At 43.4% G+C, this 19223-nt stretch overlaps 1 protein-coding gene across 7 annotated transcripts in view; it reads left to right on the top strand.

The window, feature by feature from the left end:
• Positions 1-17316, top strand: part of LOC118212568 (pre-B-cell leukemia transcription factor 3-like) — a 63819-nt gene extending 46503 nt beyond the window's left edge. For 6 of the 7 annotated variants that reach the window (XM_035390564.1, XM_035390559.1, XM_035390560.1 and 3 more), the window contains exons 4-11: positions 1177-1418; positions 4095-4285; positions 4898-5033; positions 5751-5780; positions 11386-11551; positions 11844-11921; positions 12251-12342; positions 15292-17316. In XM_035390564.1, the coding sequence (XP_035246455.1) occupies positions 1177-1418; positions 4095-4285; positions 4898-5033; positions 5751-5780; positions 11386-11551; positions 11844-11921; positions 12251-12297 (890 nt within the window). In that variant the 3' untranslated portion in view covers positions 12298-12342; positions 15292-17316. The remainder of the gene's footprint in view (positions 1-1176; positions 1419-4094; positions 4286-4897; positions 5034-5750; positions 5781-11385; positions 11552-11843; positions 11922-12250; positions 12343-15291) is intronic. The other variant, XM_035390561.1, reaches the window with a different exon arrangement.
• Positions 17317-19223: the final 1907 nt, after the last annotated feature.

Raw genomic sequence — 19223 nt, 5'->3', positions numbered from 1 at the left:
ATTCAATGCTGTGGGCATAGTGTAGGTGTGCTGTGGGTATAGTGTGGGTGTGCTGTGGGTATAGTGTGGGTGTGCTGTGGGTATAGTGTGGGTGTGCTGTGGGAATGGTGTGGGTATAGTGTGGGCATGGTGTGGATGTGCTGCGGGAATGATGTGGGCATGGTGTGGGTGTGCTGTGGGCATGGTGTGGGTGTGCTGTGGGAATGGTGTGGGAATGGTGTGGGTGTGCTGTGGGAATGGTGTGGGCATGGTTCTGGTGTGCTGTGGGCATAGTGTGGGCATGGTGTGGGTGTGCTGTGGGCATAGTGTGGACATGGTGCGGGTGTGCTGTGGGCATAGTGTGGGCATGGTGCACCAATGGACTCTGGCCCTGTGTGCCTGCACTGAGGGTAGGAGAATTAGGATCCGTTGAGACACTCGGCCTGTAGGAAAAGGAGAGAGATTATTGGTCCACAGCACTGCAGCAAGAGCCCCTCTCTCCCCACACAGTGGAAATGCTGCCTCTGTTCTCAGGTTTCTGCACACCAGCCTTAATGAAATGTGCGGCATGATTAAGAGGGTTGATTAACATCATGTGCAATATGGAGAGGGATTCATTATCCTACAGTATTCTTCAGAGTGAGAGAATGGTGTGGATAAGGACGGAGAGGGAGAGAGGGGGAAGGAAAGAAAGGAAGAGTGCAAAGTGAGGGAGAGGGAAGAGGGCAAGGAGAGAGAAAGGAAATACAATGCATGGGAAGAGAGGGGGATAGAGAAAGACAGCAGAAATGTGTCCGCAGTAACTGTGCCCTCTGAATGGAACATTAACAGCTCAAAAGCTCTGGGGTTCATTATAAAAACGGCGTGAATGCACCAACATCCCTTCTGATTATGCTAGCCATGCTACCGATACCAACACAAGTGTAACAACGAAGTTGTTTGCAGCAGGCAAACGAGAGATTGAATGATAAAGAACATTGAGATGAACCGGCGTGGCATCCCTGTGTTCAATCTCCCAGCATGCTTTGTGTCGCTGATGTTAAGGAAATGACGGTTGCCTGCTGCCATTGGCTGTAGCTGGGGTGGTAGATGCAGGCCCTCTGTCTCTCGGGTCTGTTCTGCGGTTCTGATCGGCTCTGGCCTGCGGCTGGTCTGGGATCTCTGACCGTGAGCGTGGCTCTCTGTCGCCCCCTCCAGGCCTCAGTATCCGTGGCGCCCAGGAGGAGGACCTGCCGGACCCCCAGCTGATGCGGCTGGACAACATGCTGCTGGCGGAGGGCGTGTCTGGCCCTGAGAAAGGGGGCGGGGCCTCTGCGGCCGCCACTGCAGCCGCCGCCGCCGGGGTCGCCGCGGAGAACTCCATCGAGCACTCGGACTACCGCGCCAAGCTCGCCCAGATCCGCCAGATCTACCACACCGAGCTGGAGAAGTACGAGCAGGTGAGGGCCGGGCGTGTCCCTTTCTCACACCTACAGCACTAACCTGGGGAATTACAAACAGCCAAGTGGGGACATTGCAGGTAAGGTAATAGGTGTCCTAAAACAAACCCTACAAACCTGTCTTATTATACTGAGAAAGGCAGAAGAGGTTATAGACTAAATAATAACACATTTTATTTATAGAGTACTTTTCATAGTGTAATAATCACATATACACATTATACAGTGGAAGAAAAAATCTAACCAAGACCATGTTTTTTGTTCTTTCTACAAGACAATATAGTGCTTCCCTGCTTTTACTTTTAAATTTGTCACCCTTTATTTAACGTACAAAAAACGAACAACGTTATCTGTCTTCAAATTAATAAGTAAATTTGATCCATAATACCCTGTAATATTTACAATATTTTACCACAGGCCATTATTCCAGAGTTAGCACTGCCCACTTTCCCAGAGTTCTGTGCGGCACAGCAAGAGTGAGAAGGAAATTACTAAATAAATGTTGAATTAGGCCTACACTTATTAACATTCTAAGTGTCACAGTAGTACATTGTTTTTAGGAATAGCCTTCATGTAGATAATTGTTCAGCTGAGTGTCAGTTAGCTCCATGGAGGAGTTTGCTGTGTGGATATGACTCCCCTTGCATTGCGCTTATTGAATAAGGCGATATAAGTCCGCATTATTGCAACTGTAAATAACAGTGGTGAAAGTCTATCTTAAATTCATAGCATTATCAAAGGTTCTCTGCAAAGCACTCTCCCCGATTGATAACCAGAAAAGCACCGCAAGATGTCATTAAGTAAGATTTACAAACGGACCGCAGATATATGGCTTCTTTACCCACTTGGGGCCTCTTTAATCCTTCATTTGCTTTAAGATTTAGTCCCCCCCCTCTCTCTCTCTCTCTGCCCCCGTCAGTAGATTCAGGCTCCAGCTGCTGAAATGTAAAAATCCCATTTATAGAGCCCTAAGTTCCCCTAAACTAGGGCATAAAATAAGCCTCTTATGATATAATAGTATGCAAAAAAAAAACACTGAACCAGAGGAGGACAGGGTCTGTCCTCCCAACAAGCTTTTTCCACTGCCACTGTCACACTTGTGTTTGTTTTTGGGTATAAAGTCATGATTGCATATGTAAAATGCCCTATATAACTACGTTTAGATTTGACTTGGTCACATATGAACAGGCAGATCATGGTGGCAGGTTGCGTGAGATTGAAACTGTTTATCGCCCAATACCTTCCATTTTCTTTACGATCATTCTGTTCAAAGGGATCAGTTGGCCTACTGTGCCATATAACAGAAATGCAATACTATTAAATCGACTGAGCAGTCCATTTAAAAATAAGTTGTCATAACCCAGTTAAAAAGAAACAGTTGACTTCCTCAAACCATTTTGAGCAAACTGAACTTTTTTTTTGTTTTGGCGTGCATTGCTGTCGAAGACCACTTACTGGACCGAACGTTAAGAGGAGAGAGTGGTCAGAACGATTCATTGTTGTGAAGATTTATAAAAGGAGAGCTGAAGTGCTAAATAACAGAAATGAACGCAGGAGGGGATACGCTAACAGTTTGCCTCGGCTTTGCATTGACTCCTGACGTCTGTCTTCGGGCGAAGGCGGGGTTGACCTGATTCTAATCATCTAAATGTGAATACTCAACGAATTTCGCTTCAGAGTAATGAGCAAAATGTACTCCTCGTAACTGATGTGCTAATTAATCATTAGCGAACTACCGATTTAACGGAAAGCTGTCACCCGGCGTTGGGCGGCAGCCAAAAGCCCCGAGCTGCCATTTGTGTTCGAGGCGGACCGCTTATCGAGTCGCTGAAATGTCCGTCTGTCGAGCCAATACCGGGCTTTGCGTTTCCGCGGCAGGAAGACAAAAAGCCGGAGAGAAACAGGGGTGAGCGGAAAAGATGGAGAGGGAGGAAAAGAATGCAGTCAGCGCACTCTCCGAATTTATCTCCACGCCAGTGAATTCATCCAGGTCACACCTGGTCTGCAGAACTGCTGATCATCTGATAGAGCTGCAGAGAACAGAAGCTCCCCCTGTTTCAAGGAGCCCTGCCTCACCTCTCAGTTATGATCATGGCAATATGTGTTGGACCCGAGAGCTTCTGTAGTCAGTAACTCCACTAACTGCGTTTCTTTAGGGTACATTATTCGTTTAAGAGATGCCATTTTTCAAGGGAACTCACGTGGCTTCCTTTTATTTCTTATTTTAGACATACCATCCAGTTGTGCAGCTGGTTGTTTGTTAAATGAAACAATTCAGATCAAGATTTCTCAAGAGCTGTATAAAACTTGTGCAACCAGCTCCTAAACTGCTGCACTGCACTACACATATCAAAGCATTACAGTACCTGACTAAGCAAGGATAGAGCATGTCATTCCCATCTCCTGTCTGACAGGGTGCTATTTAAACCTTCAAAACTGAGCCTGTCGGACTGGGAACTATTTATTTATAGTAACATGAAGAAGTAGAACAAAAACGACAACAAAAAGATCATCATCATCATCACTGGCATTATAGCTAACATCATCATCATCATCATCGTCATAGTGAATGGTCCATTAACTCTGGGATGAAGAGGATGGTTTCTGCTCCTCGTTGGTGCTTCAGAGTCCTCCAGGCTCTGATGTGCCTGTCCCATGTTTCCCTGCTCTCTCTAGGCCTGTAACGAGTTCACCACGCACGTGATGAACCTGCTGAGGGAGCAGTCTCGAACCCGGCCCATCTCGCCCAAGGAGATCGAGCGCATGGTGGGCATCATCCACCGCAAGTTCAGCTCCATCCAGATGCAGCTCAAGCAGAGCACCTGCGAGGCCGTCATGATCCTGCGCTCACGCTTCCTCGACGCCAGGTGTGTGTGTGTGTGTGTGTGTGTGTGTCTTTCTGTGTGTGTGTGTGTGTGTGTGTGTGTGTGCATGCATGTGTGTCTGTCTGTGTGTGTGTGTGTGTGTGTGTGTGTGTGTGTATGCATGCATGTGTGTCTGTCTGTGTGTGTGTCTGTCTGTGTGTGTGTGTGTGTGAGTGTCTGTCTGTGTGTCTGTGTGTGTGTGTGCAAACATTTACTGCCGTGTTTGCCTGTAGGGGCGGTAAAATATAATTTCTTCAATTGGGTGAATTTAAATCAAACTGACTCTGAAGATTTCTTTAATGGCAAGGTGATAAAGTTCTTATTTTAAAAAAGTACATTTAGAGGCCTATTTAGTCCATCATGCTAAAGGACTGTTTCTGAATATCTGCAACCCTGAAGGACCATAAGTGTCTGCCACTGCTGGTGTGTAACCCTGCCCATGCCTGTGCAACCCGTTTCACTGCTTACAAGCACCTGGTCTGCTTCATTTAGCACCTGCACCTGTGCACCTGCCTGCACAAATGAAACAACATTTCAGTTTTGAGGAAAATCTGTTTGTAAAAAAATAAAAGTTATTTGGTCAATCCAGTCTTTTTTGTGTTGTTTGTTTTCCAGGCGAAAAAGGCGAAACTTCAGCAAGCAGGCAACAGAAGTTTTGAATGAGTATTTCTACTCCCACCTGTCTAACCCCTACCCCAGTGAGGAAGCCAAAGAGGAGCTGGCCAAGAAGTGCAGCATCACCATGTCCCAGGTGAGTGTTTTACAACTGCCCTCCATTTATGACCCCCTCTGCCCCTATAACCCCCACATCCCTTATTACCCCCTCTGCCCCTATAACCCCCGCATCCCTTATTACCCCCTCTACCCCCCCCTCTGCACCTATAACCCCCACATCCCTTATTACCCCCTCTACCCCCTCCTTCTGTCCCCATAACCCCCACATCCCTTCTGACCCATCCCTCTGCCCCTGTAACCCTGTTATCCTTCTGCATGCCTCTACCCCTCCATTTCTCTTTCCTCACTGCTGCCAGCCCATAGGTGGTGCCACATGCCTTATGGGGCATCGGTGGGGTGGTTCCTGCTTGAGATGGGAAGGAGTATTTTGTTGAATTTGGAGGTTGTGTTCCTGGTTAAGTGAGGGTGAGAGACAAGGCTAAGTAGGACTGTAGCACTTTTAGGTAGTCTGGTGTTTGGTCCTAATCCATGCAGCTGTTTGGCTCCCACCACACACACCAGTCGTCCCCCCTCCCCTCATTCCCATCATCCATATGTCTCCATGGTTGCCAAAACAGCTGTCCCACCGTGGACCGCTATCCTAACAAAGCACCATGGATTTTTTGGGGGGTGGGGTGTTCCGTTACATCTTAGCTACTGTATTGTGGAAGGTGGCAGATGTCGGAAGATAATTTTTTCTGGGCGTGGTCATGGTGACTCAGTCTCTGTAAAAGATGTTCTTTTTTGCCCTTAGGGGGCGAGAACCACCTTCACTGTGTCACAGGTATGTCACAATTTCTCTCTCACACACCCACACACATGCATGTGCACACACACATGCACGCAAGCACACACATACTTGCAACCTCACACACACACACGCACTCACACACAAACGCACACACACACACGTACACATACAAACACACATACTCAGACACATGCACGCACACACGCACTCACACATACAATTAAATAATTACTATCAAATAATTGCCACCATCAAGGTGATACCATGGCTCAAGACCTACAAGATAAAGGCAGAGAAGGGTTAGATTTTCATTTATTAAAAACTTTGTGGTATGAAAGGGTGGGTTTTTAGGCGGAAACAAGCTAAGATTTGGCCTTTGTGGCTGTTTGGGGAAGGACATTCCACCATCAGCAAAACAGTACAGAGAGGAGCTGGGTTGGGAGGAGCAGCTGCCAGGTGCTCAAAGACATGGGACAGCCAACTGGTTGCTGAAGGATGCTGAATGGAGAGGCTCAGATGGACAGTATGGTGTAATCACTCTCTGAAGATAAGAAGATGCAATATTATTCACAGGTTGGTATGCCAGAGTGAGTGGTTTGAAATTAAATGCGGGGCACTCAAGCTACAGTGTCAGCCAGGCATGCAGAGGCCTGAACTTGTTCTGAACCCTGATGTTCGAGGGAGAAAATGAGGAAAAGAGCGTCGTCATCATAGCAGTATGACGTGCCTTGAGGTAAATGATTTAGTGAAAAGTGAGAAGAGGAGAGGACCGAGCACTGAGCCCTGTGGGACACCAGTGAAGAAGTGCGGTGGGGTGAGAACAGATCCCCTCCAGCCCACCTGGTAGGATTGGTCAGCAAGATATGAATGAAACCATGTGAGGGTGAAGCCTAAGATATCACCACATGAGATGTGGGAAGAATCCGGTGGTTGACTTTTGTCAAATGCTGCTGACTGTTCAAGAAGGATGAGAACAAGGCTGTGTGACTTGGCTCTGAGTGGAGCGTGATTGCGTACACATGCATGCACATGCATGCACAGCTGCCAGCTTTGCCGTCAGTAGAAGATCATATTGTTCATGGAAGGTGGATGAGCAGCCTGTTTTTCCAGCAGAAATCAAGGGACCTTTTTGAGACCTCAGCCTCAGAAATATTTTGAACATTTATAGAATGGAATAAAACTGGCTGAAAATGTTGAAATAGATCAGCCTATTAATACCTATTAATATATTAGGGTTTATGATATTCTGAACTACATCCAAAAATAACAATCCATGTTTCTTTCAAGAACTGGCTTACAAGTGAATATCTCTTGTGAATTTGTATGTAAAAAATCATTTTTGTTCAAAACATTTGTTCCACGTTTTCCTTCATTAAATCAAATACTTCATGAACATTATTTTTGTTGTTCTGTCACATGAATATGTGCTGTCCTTTCTGTCCATTCTTGAGAATAAACTATCAGTTAAATATCTATTACTTTGTTTTGCTCACAAACAAAGAGCACTGTTTTTGGTGTGTTTGTTTATTGGGTATACAAAAACAATGAATTACATACTTGAGCATGTCTTGAGCATCCCTCATATTGAATAATGCAGGCGTGCGATGCTAGGAGGGGGAGGAGAGCAGAGATGGCTGCTCGGATGCTTTAATGTCAGAGGTCAGAGGTTCAGACAAGCTTCTCCAAAAGCCTTTGAGGGACAGGGACAGCCTCAGCTCCGGGCAGCACAGCTGAGGCAGATTGTTCAGCCCCGTTGTTGTTTGTAGCCCTTTTTTTAGGCCTATTATATCGCCTGCTAATTGGCTTGAGCTGTGCACCCACAATTTGTGGGTTGCTGCTAATTATTTGTCTGTAACTGTAGAACTCCAGTGTGCTGATGTAGCTACTGGCACCCGTATTTGTTTGTTTGCACTGTGTTGGTGTGAACTCTCACCTGTCAATTCAGATTTTACCTCGTTAAAATGCTGTGAAGTTGATAATTCCTTCGCAGGGGGCATTCCTGCCATTGTTTCTCATTGCAGGGGAGAGACAGTCTCCGAGCCCCGCTTGTTCACAGTTTGAATGAATGTAACTTTCTTTTATCAAGGCTGTTGTGCATTTAGCAGAACAGTAACTGGAGGTAAAGGTGTGGTATTGCAGTGCACCTGGCACCACTGAGATGAACTCTGGTGCTTCGTTTAAAATGGAGCCTGAAGTAGGCTGTGGTTCCCAATCAATGGGACGGAATGCCCGTTGGGCTGTGGAATTGGTTTGAAAATTGTGAAATTGGGTTTATGTATATAAATGCATTTCATTTTACGTTCACTATAGTTATAGTATATAGTACGTGAGACGTGTAATTTAAAATTGCACCGCAATAGTTAGAGCAAGGAAGCCTATAAAAAGTCTGAGGTTACAGTGTATGTATACCTGTTTTGACATAGTATATGTTAACATTTTAATTGCATATGTGTATGTGCATATGCTGCATTATAATAAGGGGTGTGCCATGGAAAATATATTTACTTGTCAAGTTTGTTACAGGCTCAGAAAGTTTGGGAACCCCTGGTTTACGGGTCTCCATAGCTGCCATTAACAGATTTTGTGGTGCTGAACTCATCTGCATGGTGCTCTTTGCAGTGAGTCACAGAGAATGTCCTCACTGTCTAGTTTTTATCGGTCATGAACACAACACTGATTATGACCCTTTATGACATCACAGAGGCCGGAGTCTCCCGTCATGAGTTTGGCTGTCACCACAGATTCTCTAGACGGGACTGGATGGTCTGGCTTCTGTGACTTGCTGAATGAGTTCTTGTGAATCAAGAAGACCTTGCCGTTATGCAGCCTATTTATGAGGTCACAAAGGCCAGACAGCCCAGTTGTGAGTCCACTTTTGGCACAGATTTGTTAGACAAACCAGCTAATGAGCACTGTATTCTCTAACATTGGAAGTTATGAAACACTTTACTGTATGCCTTTTAGAGGATGTGGCACAGAGTCCCTCAGGGATTTTAACCCATGATCTTATGGTAACTAGTGTATTTCTGGTTATGATTTTCTTACCAGCAGTCTAGTGTTGCTTGATTGTTTGGCTATAGTGTGTATGTGTTTGAGGAAGAGGCTGGTTGAAGTGAACCTGGGATGTGTTGCAGTGAGTGCATTTATAGTACTGCTGTGAACCTACCAGTCTGTGGGCTGAGCTGAGCTGAGCTTGCAACACCATACAGTGGTGAAGTGCTGTAATTACAGTGGAGAGGAATATTCATGTTGCACCATGTGACTGGTCCAATGAGGTCCTCTGCCCCTTTTCTCAGTGGTTGTTCAAAGACTAGAAACAATTCTGATTGCATTACAGTCTGGTTCAGAATTGTGATCAGCATGGTTCAGGTCTTGTTTCAGGAGCCAAGTTCCAAACCAAAGAGGTCAATTTCTGCGCCTAGCCCAGGACTAGCAATTTAAGGAAAATCTGTGTTTTCGCGGCAGCTCTTGGCAACTGACCACTGCACTACCTTTAATACAATCTTATCATTATACTGCAGGGGTCTTCACTCTTATCTGAAAATGGCTTGTGTTGGTGCAGGTTTTTGTATTAGCCCAGCAATAAGACACCTGATTCTACTTATTAAGGTTTTGATTGAAGACCATGATTAGTTAATTAGTTGAATCAGGTGTCGTAGTGCTGGGCTAAAACAAAAACGTGCACCCACACCGACCCTTTTCGGATAAGACTGCAGACCCCTGCTATACTGCCTATACTGGCATGGACAGTCTGAGTGACTTAAGAGGTGCATATATGTTTCACCCTTTTACGTAAACAGCAGTGTTTGTGTTGAGTCCCCCATTCCCAGCTGTACTCATATCACACATATGTCGCATTGGCATGCACGCGTGTGCGGTGGTTACATATTACCATCATATGTCCAGCTTCTGTTACAAATCTGTCAGTAAAACCTCCACAATTAGCTTCAGCAGTCTGGAGCTGCCAGCTTGTCTCACCAATAGCTGGGCATCGACACTTGCATTTATTTTTATTCCGACCTAATTTACTGAAATCCGCCGATTCTATTATTATCTACCCGGAGGTTTAAGATTACCATCTCACAGCGTGTTTGAGAAAAGACATCCTCTATTTCGATGCCAAAGAAACCGCACGTTATTCATGTATTCTCAGAGGTCACGTGATCCAAACGGTAGGATCACAGCTGAGAGCCGAACGCCCCTGCCGCCGTCCCCGTGCATCCTGTCAGTAACTTTAAGCGCTCCTGTCAGGGATTCGGGCTCTGTCCCACGCCCCGTTCCGCAGGAGCGCTGGTGTGACGGGCTGTACCTGCGAGGTCCCGCGCTGACTGACAGCCGCGTGCGGAGGACGCAGGGGGCGCTGCGACACGTAGCCTTCACATCCGCGCCCGTGTCTGACAGGGAAAAACCACAACGGAAGAAAATGCTCTTTTCGGTTCGTTTGATGTATATTTAGACGGCTAACACGCTGCTGTGCTGCGAGGTGTTTTCTTGCGTGTATCTGAATATTTCCTAGAATGTGAAGGCGTAAGGCATCCATACTGATATCTACAGCATGTCAAAATTAAAAAGGAAGTGTATATACTCAGTATATGGTTTTTTTTATAGTAACAGAAAATGTCTCTTGACTTGTCTAATCATCTGGATAGAATGGCTCTGTATTTATTTATTTTTCTACAGGATATACGATTATATTTACAGGATACATAAAGATATATTCTGTGTACATTCAGTTTCAATTGTTATATTTATACTGTACTATGATTACTGGTATAACCCATAATGAACAATATCAGGATATCATAAATACATTGAAAGGAATTATATTATAAACTGAAAATCTGGTTGGTAATGGCGGTGTGTGTGTGTTTTCTGTATTTTGAAAACACACGTTCTGAGGATTGCCAACGACCATTTCACCCTGTACCATTCTCATGTAAAACTGCTGAAGCTAAGCAGCCATACTGCCCTGTACCATTCTCATGTAAAACTGCTGAAGCTAAGCAGACATATTGCCCTGTACCATTCTCATGTAAAACTGCTGAAGCTAAGCAGCCATACTGCCCTGTACCATTCTCATGTAAAACTGCTGAAGCTAAGCAGCCATACTGCCCTGTACCATTCTCATGTAAAACTGCTGAAGCTAAGCAGACATATTGCCCTGTACCATTCTCATGTAAAACTGCTGAAGCTAAGCAGCCATACTGCCCTGTACCCTTCTCATGTAAAACTGCTGAAGCTAAGCAGCCATACCACCCTGTACCCTTCTCATGTAAAACTGCTGAAGCTAAGCAGCCATATTGCCCTGTACCATTCTCATGTAAAACTGCTGAAGCTAAGCAGCCATACTGCCCTGTACCATTCTCATGTAAAACTGCTGAAGCTAAGCAGTCATACCGCCCTTCTCTTGTCAAATGGCTGAAGCAGCATGTTGGCCAATCACAAATACTGTTTTATTAGTCACGGTTCTTTGGGGATGTCACTGCCAAAGATGGAGCAGCCCCCTGCAAAAGATGTGAATATCGAAACAGTGACACTACATGCAACATCATCTCCTTTCATGTCTGATTCCTTCACTTCTTTCTTTGCTCCTCCCTTTGCCCCCCCCCCCCCCCCCCCCCCCCAAACCCTGTGCCAGGTGTCTAACTGGTTTGGTAACAAGAGGATCCGGTACAAGAAGAACATCGGAAAGTTCCAGGAGGAAGCCAACCTCTACGCCGCCAAAACAGCAGTGACTGCTGCTCATGCAGTGGCTGCAGCAGTACAGAACAGCCAGACCAACTCCCCTGCCACACCCAATTCCGGTAGGCCTGCCCACACCGCTCTTACGTGCATGCACAGACTCACACACCATGGAAGAAATGCATACCTCCCTGGAAGAAATATATGTTATGTGCGCACACATACCACTAAAACATCATTAAATCACACACTTTTTTATTTTCTGTGTTGTCATGTGATCAGCCATTTCGTGTTTATCCCTGTGATCGGCCATTGTCTGTGTGATCATCCATTTCCTGTGCTGTCCTAGTGATCTGCCATTTCCTCTGCTTCCCATATGATGAGCCATTTCCTGTGCTGTCATCTCGCTTGCAGGGTTCCAGATGAAGGATGAGGACTTTCAGTTGGACTCCACAGACAGCAAAAGCAACCTCTTATCCAGCATGTTCACAGGTAAGCAGTCTCCCTCTAACCTTTGCCACAGCTTATCCGTCTTTTAAATCTCTGTTTATTTGTTACACCCTTTCTTAATTTAGGAGGCAACCAACAACCTCAACCTGAACAACATCAACAGTGATAAATTAATTCTGGATTAATTCTGGCTATAAGTCGGGTCACCCTTGTAGGTCTCCAGAAAGTAGCAATCTCCATTTCATACCAATGAAGTGATCTCACAACTGTTATTATCCGTGTTGGGGGAATGAAAGCTTTGAGGCCTGTTCTCCCATTGGCTGGCTGGTCTGATGGGTGTGGCCACCCTCTCCCGCTGTCTTCCCTTCCAGGTGCGTACCCCACAGCATGCTTTCAGCCGGATGGCAGGATACAGTGACAGCCTGCAGGGGGCGCTATTCTGTGTGGTCCACACAACTCAAATGTGAGTTTGACTATGATCATTATTGATATTCATCCATGTGAATATAGTTTATATTGTTTCTTAATTCCAGTTAAACAAAAAAAGAAGAGCTGACATTTGCATTAGTGTTGTATATGAGCATCAGTGAAGTTGTTTTACCATGCAACTGCTGTTGTTATTGCTCAGTTGCTTGTTTTCTCTTGTTATACCTTTATCTGATTTTATGTCTTTGTGTTTGTCTTAATTGTAAAAAAAAAAAAAAGTTATACTACAGATAATTGAGAGGCTAAAATGTAATTTTCGGAGCTGTTGGAAAAATGAGCAGCCTATTCAACACCCTGCCAATATCCCCCTCATCACCGGGATTAATAGCTGGGCTGATCTCCTGGGCTCACAGCGCCTCCTGAAACCCATTCAGCGGGGGCGCCTGCGTGATTGAGCTACTTCTAGCCGGAGCAAGCGCGTGACAGGAGGGATAAAGCACAGACCTGGCAACGCCTGCCTTCCCTAACATCAAAGGATAGAAATATCAGCTCGTACGAACTCACACTAGGCGAGAGCGAGAGAGAGAAAGAGAGCGAGAGAGAGATGTAAATGAAAACACCCCGGCAGATTTTCATTTTACGGGCGTTTTCATTATTGCAGACCGTGAACGAGGCTGACTTTGAGAAAGGGGGCCTTTAGTCGCGTATCCGCGTTTTCGATTAACGGCTTTGGGGAGCTTCGGAGGATCGGCTGTACCCTCGTCTGCGGTGATGAAATATGAAACGGAGGCTGCCTGTGGTCTCTAACAGACACGCAGGTGTCCGATAAGACTCTTTCATATACGGCAGAGCGCAATCTGAACCTGCCGGGGGAAAGATTAAATGTATTAGAGAGAAATACATAAATACATATAGCGAGAAATGTCTATGTACCGAGAAATATAAAGAGATATGGGGAAGAGAGAAACTGAGCAAAACAAAAATATTCAAATAGAGATAAAAGGCATGGCTTATAACATTTCCATGTTATGATCTGTTGGCATTTGCGATGCTCCTCACTAATGGGTATGAAATCGGTTTTTGCACGTGTGTGCATCATGAACACATCTAAATGTTACGCATTTTATGTTGCTGCGGTTTGTTGATCTGTAGCGAATTTCTGTGCTCTGGCAGAGTTTACTTCTTTCTGAAGTCTTTTTTGTGTTTGACTGAATTCAAGCAGACAAAAAAAACAGGAAAATATAAGGAGAGATAAGCAATAAAAAAAGAGCAGGACAGAAGGAAGGAGAACGTGACAGAAAGAGAATCTGAATCCTTCCTTCCGATAAAATCAGAAAATTGGATGTATATGTGCCTTGGCTGTCTCACATGGCTCAGATACCCATAATGCCTCGTGTAGTTTACCTTTCTCACAAAAACATTCTCCCGTCTTAGTGGAGGGATACTTTACAACCCTTTTATTTTTTCATTTTAGAACGTCTCATTCCCTTCATCCATTTTCCCCCCAAAAATATTCTCATTCCATGTTTTATATCCAGACATGGTCTGCTTTTTCAATAGTTTGCTAATTTCAAAGAAATGTAAATATTATTAGTAACATTAACAATGTCAGATTTTAAATTGGTGATGTTTAACTTATGTATGCTAAAGAGTGAATGAAGGCAGTGCGCACAGATGACAGTGTAGATACATCAGCTATATTTCACCATAGATGGTGATTGCTTTGATCATGAATACATGAATCATTTTGTGATATTAAAATTTAAAAAATGATGTGATACTGAAATGTTGAAATAATGAAATGAGTTTAAGATATATTAAAACACAACGCCCGATGAGAATATGTTATGTACTGCCAATTCATGTATTGTCACTATGCATAATTAGAAGTGTAATGTTGAATTAATTATTCATAAATTTTTACGTGATGCTGTATACTGGAACCGCACTTAAGGAAAACACGCAAATAAATGGCCTGTTATATGCAATACATCTTGATATCTATATGTCAAAAATATTGTGTTTTAAGTGAGAAATATATTGATAAAATGTGTTTTTCTCCCCTGTAGGAGGTGATGGTTAGAGATAGATCCTTCCTTTAAACACCTTTCTCAGTTCTCTGATGTGGTGCTGTAAATGGAGAGGTTTATGTGGGGTTTACCCATAAAATGAAGATGGGAGCGTAGAGCATCACAAACCCTACAATAGGCTGGAGCTCCTGTAATTTCACTTGTCTGACCAAATCGTGACTTGGCATTCTGCGGAAAGAGGCTTTTATCGGTTCAGATCAAGTGAGCTGCACCCCGTTTGCAGTTTAATAATACTCATTCTCCCATCAGCCCCTTCTCTGCTGACCAGGGCTGAGATTTAGGACCACTGACGTGGGATCAGGCTTCCCAATTTCATGTCCTAACCTAATTCGTTATGAGCAAACGGGCAAAGCTGATCACAGACCTGTGCTCCTCCTCAGATGCTTGATGAATACAAGCCCAGGTTTGGACTACTAGAAAGTCATTGTTAAAGGGTTCACTGGCTCTGAGAATTTACCATGGACGTCAGCCATGAAATGGCCCTCAGAAAACTCTGTGACAGTGTTGATATCACAGAAATCCAAAGGCTACAGATGTGTTGGGTTGTCTGTGAGCAAACAAGGATTGGCTCCAAGTAATCTCATTGATTAAATTGTGTATTTTATGGATTCAGCAAACAATAAACTGATAAACAAATAAGTGGGAAAATGAAAACATACAAGACAGGAAAGCACCACGTGATTAGGGTTCCACCAATATGGTGTCACTTATTACGTAAATTTTTTTTTTTTACAGAGTTTAACCCAGGTCGGCTGATCATGTTCTCATATTACTCTATAGCTGTAGAAATATCTAAATTGCTCTTTTGTTGTGAAGAATAAACGATGATGATCTCTGCGTGAGATGTGTATGCTGTAGCTTCAATTCACTGTTTTTTCTGTCCTTTGTCTCCTTAGGCTAGCAGGGGTGTGGCATGGCACAACCAATCAGACGCTGCAGAAGGAGGCGGGAGCACCAATACCTCAGAACTTCTTCTTCCCTGTGGCATTCTCTCCCCAAGCAGTAGGGCACTGACTAGCATTTACTGACCAATCAGGGAGGCCACATCTTTAGCATAGTATCCCCTTCTGACTCTGGAACCTTGACCCTGTCCTATAGAGCTTATCCACCCCTGTGGACCCTGCTGTTTCTGGAACTTTCCGTGGAGGGACCTCATTCTGCCTCCGTTGCCGCTTTCTCCTGAACCCTGCATATTTTTTCAGAAAGGCACTTTTTTTATACATGTACCTAAATGGATATAAAGGTGTGCATCTTTATATTGGTATATGAAACTGTCGGGACTGGCTCTGGTTTTCATTTTGAAGGTGTCATTCGTGTAGATTATTCGATGAAAATCTGTGACAAAGAGAAATATCCATAGCAAAGGCCCTGGCCCCGAAACACTTGTCCTTCCATTGGGTTAACGCTCTGTCGTGTCGACCTTTTTTGACAAAAAATCTTCACATTCTCTGGTTATAAAATAACTGTATGGTCCTACTCACCTTGTTCTATGGGTCAGGGGCCCGCAACACTGGTCCTGAAGAGCTGAGAGGTCTGCTGGTTTATGTTTTATTAAGTTTTTATTTAACTGATTAATTAAAGCAGCTGATTACATAATTTTGACCCAGCTCATTTCCTTTCTTGGGCTTTAATTGGTTTCTGATTTTAAAGTGACAACAAAATCCAGCAGATCATGTGGCTCTCTGGCACATTGACTTGGGATCCATTCTTTAAACGATATGTTACATACCGTTACTGTTATTTCACACCTGGTTTGATTGCTACATATGTACTGGGAATGGCTAGTTTATTTACCGAAGTGGTTTTAAGAGTTGTTATTTTAGCTAGCACCTGCTTTTCGGAAAATATCAGTGCACAAGGACAGCTTCCTGATACTCTGTGATAGTTTGTGCATTTAGAGCACTACAATATTACTATTACTGGCAGCTTTGATAAACATGTATCAAATGACTTTTTTTATATATGCCTTGTAGTCACTGGTTTGCAGTATATCAGACTCACTTAGGTCCTTGAGAAATCCTTCTGAATTCAGCTTGACTTGACTCCGCACATTACATGAAATAATCTTTTTCATGTTATGTTTCAGTTTCAGTTATATTACTGTCAAAAGATAAAAATAGTAATAAATATTAGTAAAAAGAAGTAATGATTTTACTTTGTCCTCTTGTTGACTGAAGACACAGATCTCACTTGGCTCTTGTATGAAATGCAGCTTAAGAGTAAATATCCCCCCAATCAAAACACCCCTTTATTACCTCATGCAGTAATATTATAAACCAATAGAATTTCAACATGACCTATATCCTGGAGTGCTCACTTTTTCTAGCTACCTCTAAACAATATCACTACCCTTATTTTTTTTGTATCAGTTAAATTTTTTTTTTTTCTTTAGCTTTATTTTTTGGCATCTTATAAGCTGTTTTGTGTATACTTTCATATAATCTAATGTATATTTGAATCCTTTTTCATAAGAATTATTGCGATTTTTAAATGAAAAACAAGACCGCGGTGAAAAGGGAGGGCTGTATTTGCCGTAGGTACAGAGGAAAGAGAGGAAGATATTGGTCATAAAACACCAAACAGTAAAAACTGTTGTAAATATCAATGAATGTTTGCCCAACTTGTAACTAATCCATAGAAATCTGTTAATGGAGAGAGATGCATCGTCAGTTTCAGCGTTTGGAACTGTATATTTCAGGCCCTGTCTGACAGGGAGAGAGATCTCTTGCTTCTTTTTTGTATTGTATGCAATTCTCAAATTTATTAAGTCCTAAGAAGATGGTTTGTGAAAGTGATTCTAATGTATTAAAAACTGTTTTTAAGTTTGTTTCTAAGCGGACTACACCCTGGACTGAGAAGTCTTCCTTGTGGTACAGTAGCTATGTGCAGTTTCCAACATGAATAAATAATGTTTTTTTTTTCATGATAGGTGCATATTCCTTTCGAAAGGCTTCAGCTGTGCACTCAAATCTGTGTTAGCCTGTAAGATTACTCAACATGTGCTGTGTTCAGGAGTTTTGCTGTAAATGTACACTGTGCTGTACTTTGGCATGAACCCTGATGAAGGCTGTGCGCCACTTCAGGCCCAACTGCCAGTTTTCTGCCACTGTAGATGCTTGTGGGTGAGGCTGTCGCTGTCCGTGGTCCTGAAAATAACCTCAGGCTTTTGACAGGGGTTTAGAGTGAAGGATCAGCCCTCTCTGTACATTTTACCCATACCCAGCCTGACTGGCATCCAACCAAGCAGCACTGGCTGACATTCGCGAGCATTATCAAACTTTATTCAGGTCAGCGAATAAAGTCTGTGAATTACCAGTCTGAAAAGCCCGTGTGCAGCTAACAAAAATAGCTGTTAAAGGGGGATGGCCTGTGGGAAGAGTGAACGGGTAAGTTGGCATTGGCTATTATAATTTACTTTCATGAAGATGATATTCATGTAAGATCAGGACTCAGTGGGAGGGTGTCTGTACACCCTCTGCCAGGAATAGAGTGCTGATGACATATGGCTGACCTATCAGACGCCTGTGATTCCACGTTCTCACTCTGGTGAGCTGCCTTTTCGTACTGGTCACTGGTTATCCATTAAATATGGAAATTTCATTTAGCCAGCCAATTAGAGTGAGCCATGCTCTGCGAGTTCAGCTGAGGATAGATACTATTCGTTTAAGTGAGCCACACAGGATGCACCGTGCATTGAGAAACACGTGTTCTACTTCAAATCTAATAACATATGAGCATAATGGTCCTTCACTTCAGTGTACAAATATCAACAGGGACAAAAGCTAAATGCAAACAGGAAGGCTTGTATTCATTTCTCCTTTCCTCTAATGGGGAAGCGTGATTATGCTGTAAAATAAAGGACGACAGACATACATTTACATAAGTACCCATTCACACACACACACTAATGCACATCAAAACACTGCGGTTGCTGCACCAGGATTAAAATTTTGGCCGGGTTCGTTAATTGCAGAAAAAAGGCTAACTGTTTGCAAGCCCCAAGTCCTTTATTTCATTTACAGTAGGTGGTATGGCTCTATCGTGCCAAATATGCACCATTTGCCATTATTGTGCTGCTTTTGTCATAAGCAGCTGATCCGCGTTCTAAACCATAGACACCTGCGTTCTACACAGCTTTAAAGCTGATGTGTTGATATAGCAATATAGAACACTGGGTAAAAAACGAATGGTTTCTGCGCAACGTAACACTGCAGAGCCATTCCAGGTTAACTGTAGCAATTCTGAAGCCTGCAAAAGAACAAATGCAGCTTTATTTAATTAGCCCAGGATTCCCAATGCAGTCATATGCACCTTGGGATATGCAACTATTCCTTTCTGTTTCAGTCAGCAAAAGAATTTCAAGAAGACCTTTACAATACAGATACGTTATTGGTCCTTTAGGAAGAGGAGTACAATAACTCAAGGGTTAATTAAAGACATTCTTGCATGATAACGCATCCCATTAATTATGGAAATTCCTAATTATGTTAGCTATCTGCCGGATCAGACCTGGCACCAATTAAATAAATGGAAGATACCGTTCATGAGGACAGAGGTCATATGCTGAGAAATATCAAATGTAATCTTCTGCCAGGCTTGATGTATTTCCCGTTTCTATGTTCAAAGGGCCATGTTGGATTGCAATAGAGGAATAGTTTGAGCATTAACATTTTCAACATTTTGTCATTGCTTTTCTGTTTCCCTTCCAAATTGAATAGCTTTGACTTAAAGCCAATTTAACAATAAACAAAATTGATGGTGGCAAAAGGAGAAAGACAAAAATGTTTTGCTGTTAGCGTGGCCATTTTTGTGTTTCATTTTTCATGTT

The sequence above is a fragment of the Anguilla anguilla genome, chromosome 14 (genome assembly GCF_013347855.1).
Source record: "Anguilla anguilla isolate fAngAng1 chromosome 14, fAngAng1.pri, whole genome shotgun sequence".
Lineage (NCBI taxonomy): Eukaryota > Metazoa > Chordata > Actinopteri > Anguilliformes > Anguillidae > Anguilla > Anguilla anguilla.
The sequence above is the reverse complement of the archived record's forward strand: the minus strand, read 5'-3'. Positions and strand labels throughout refer to the sequence as shown.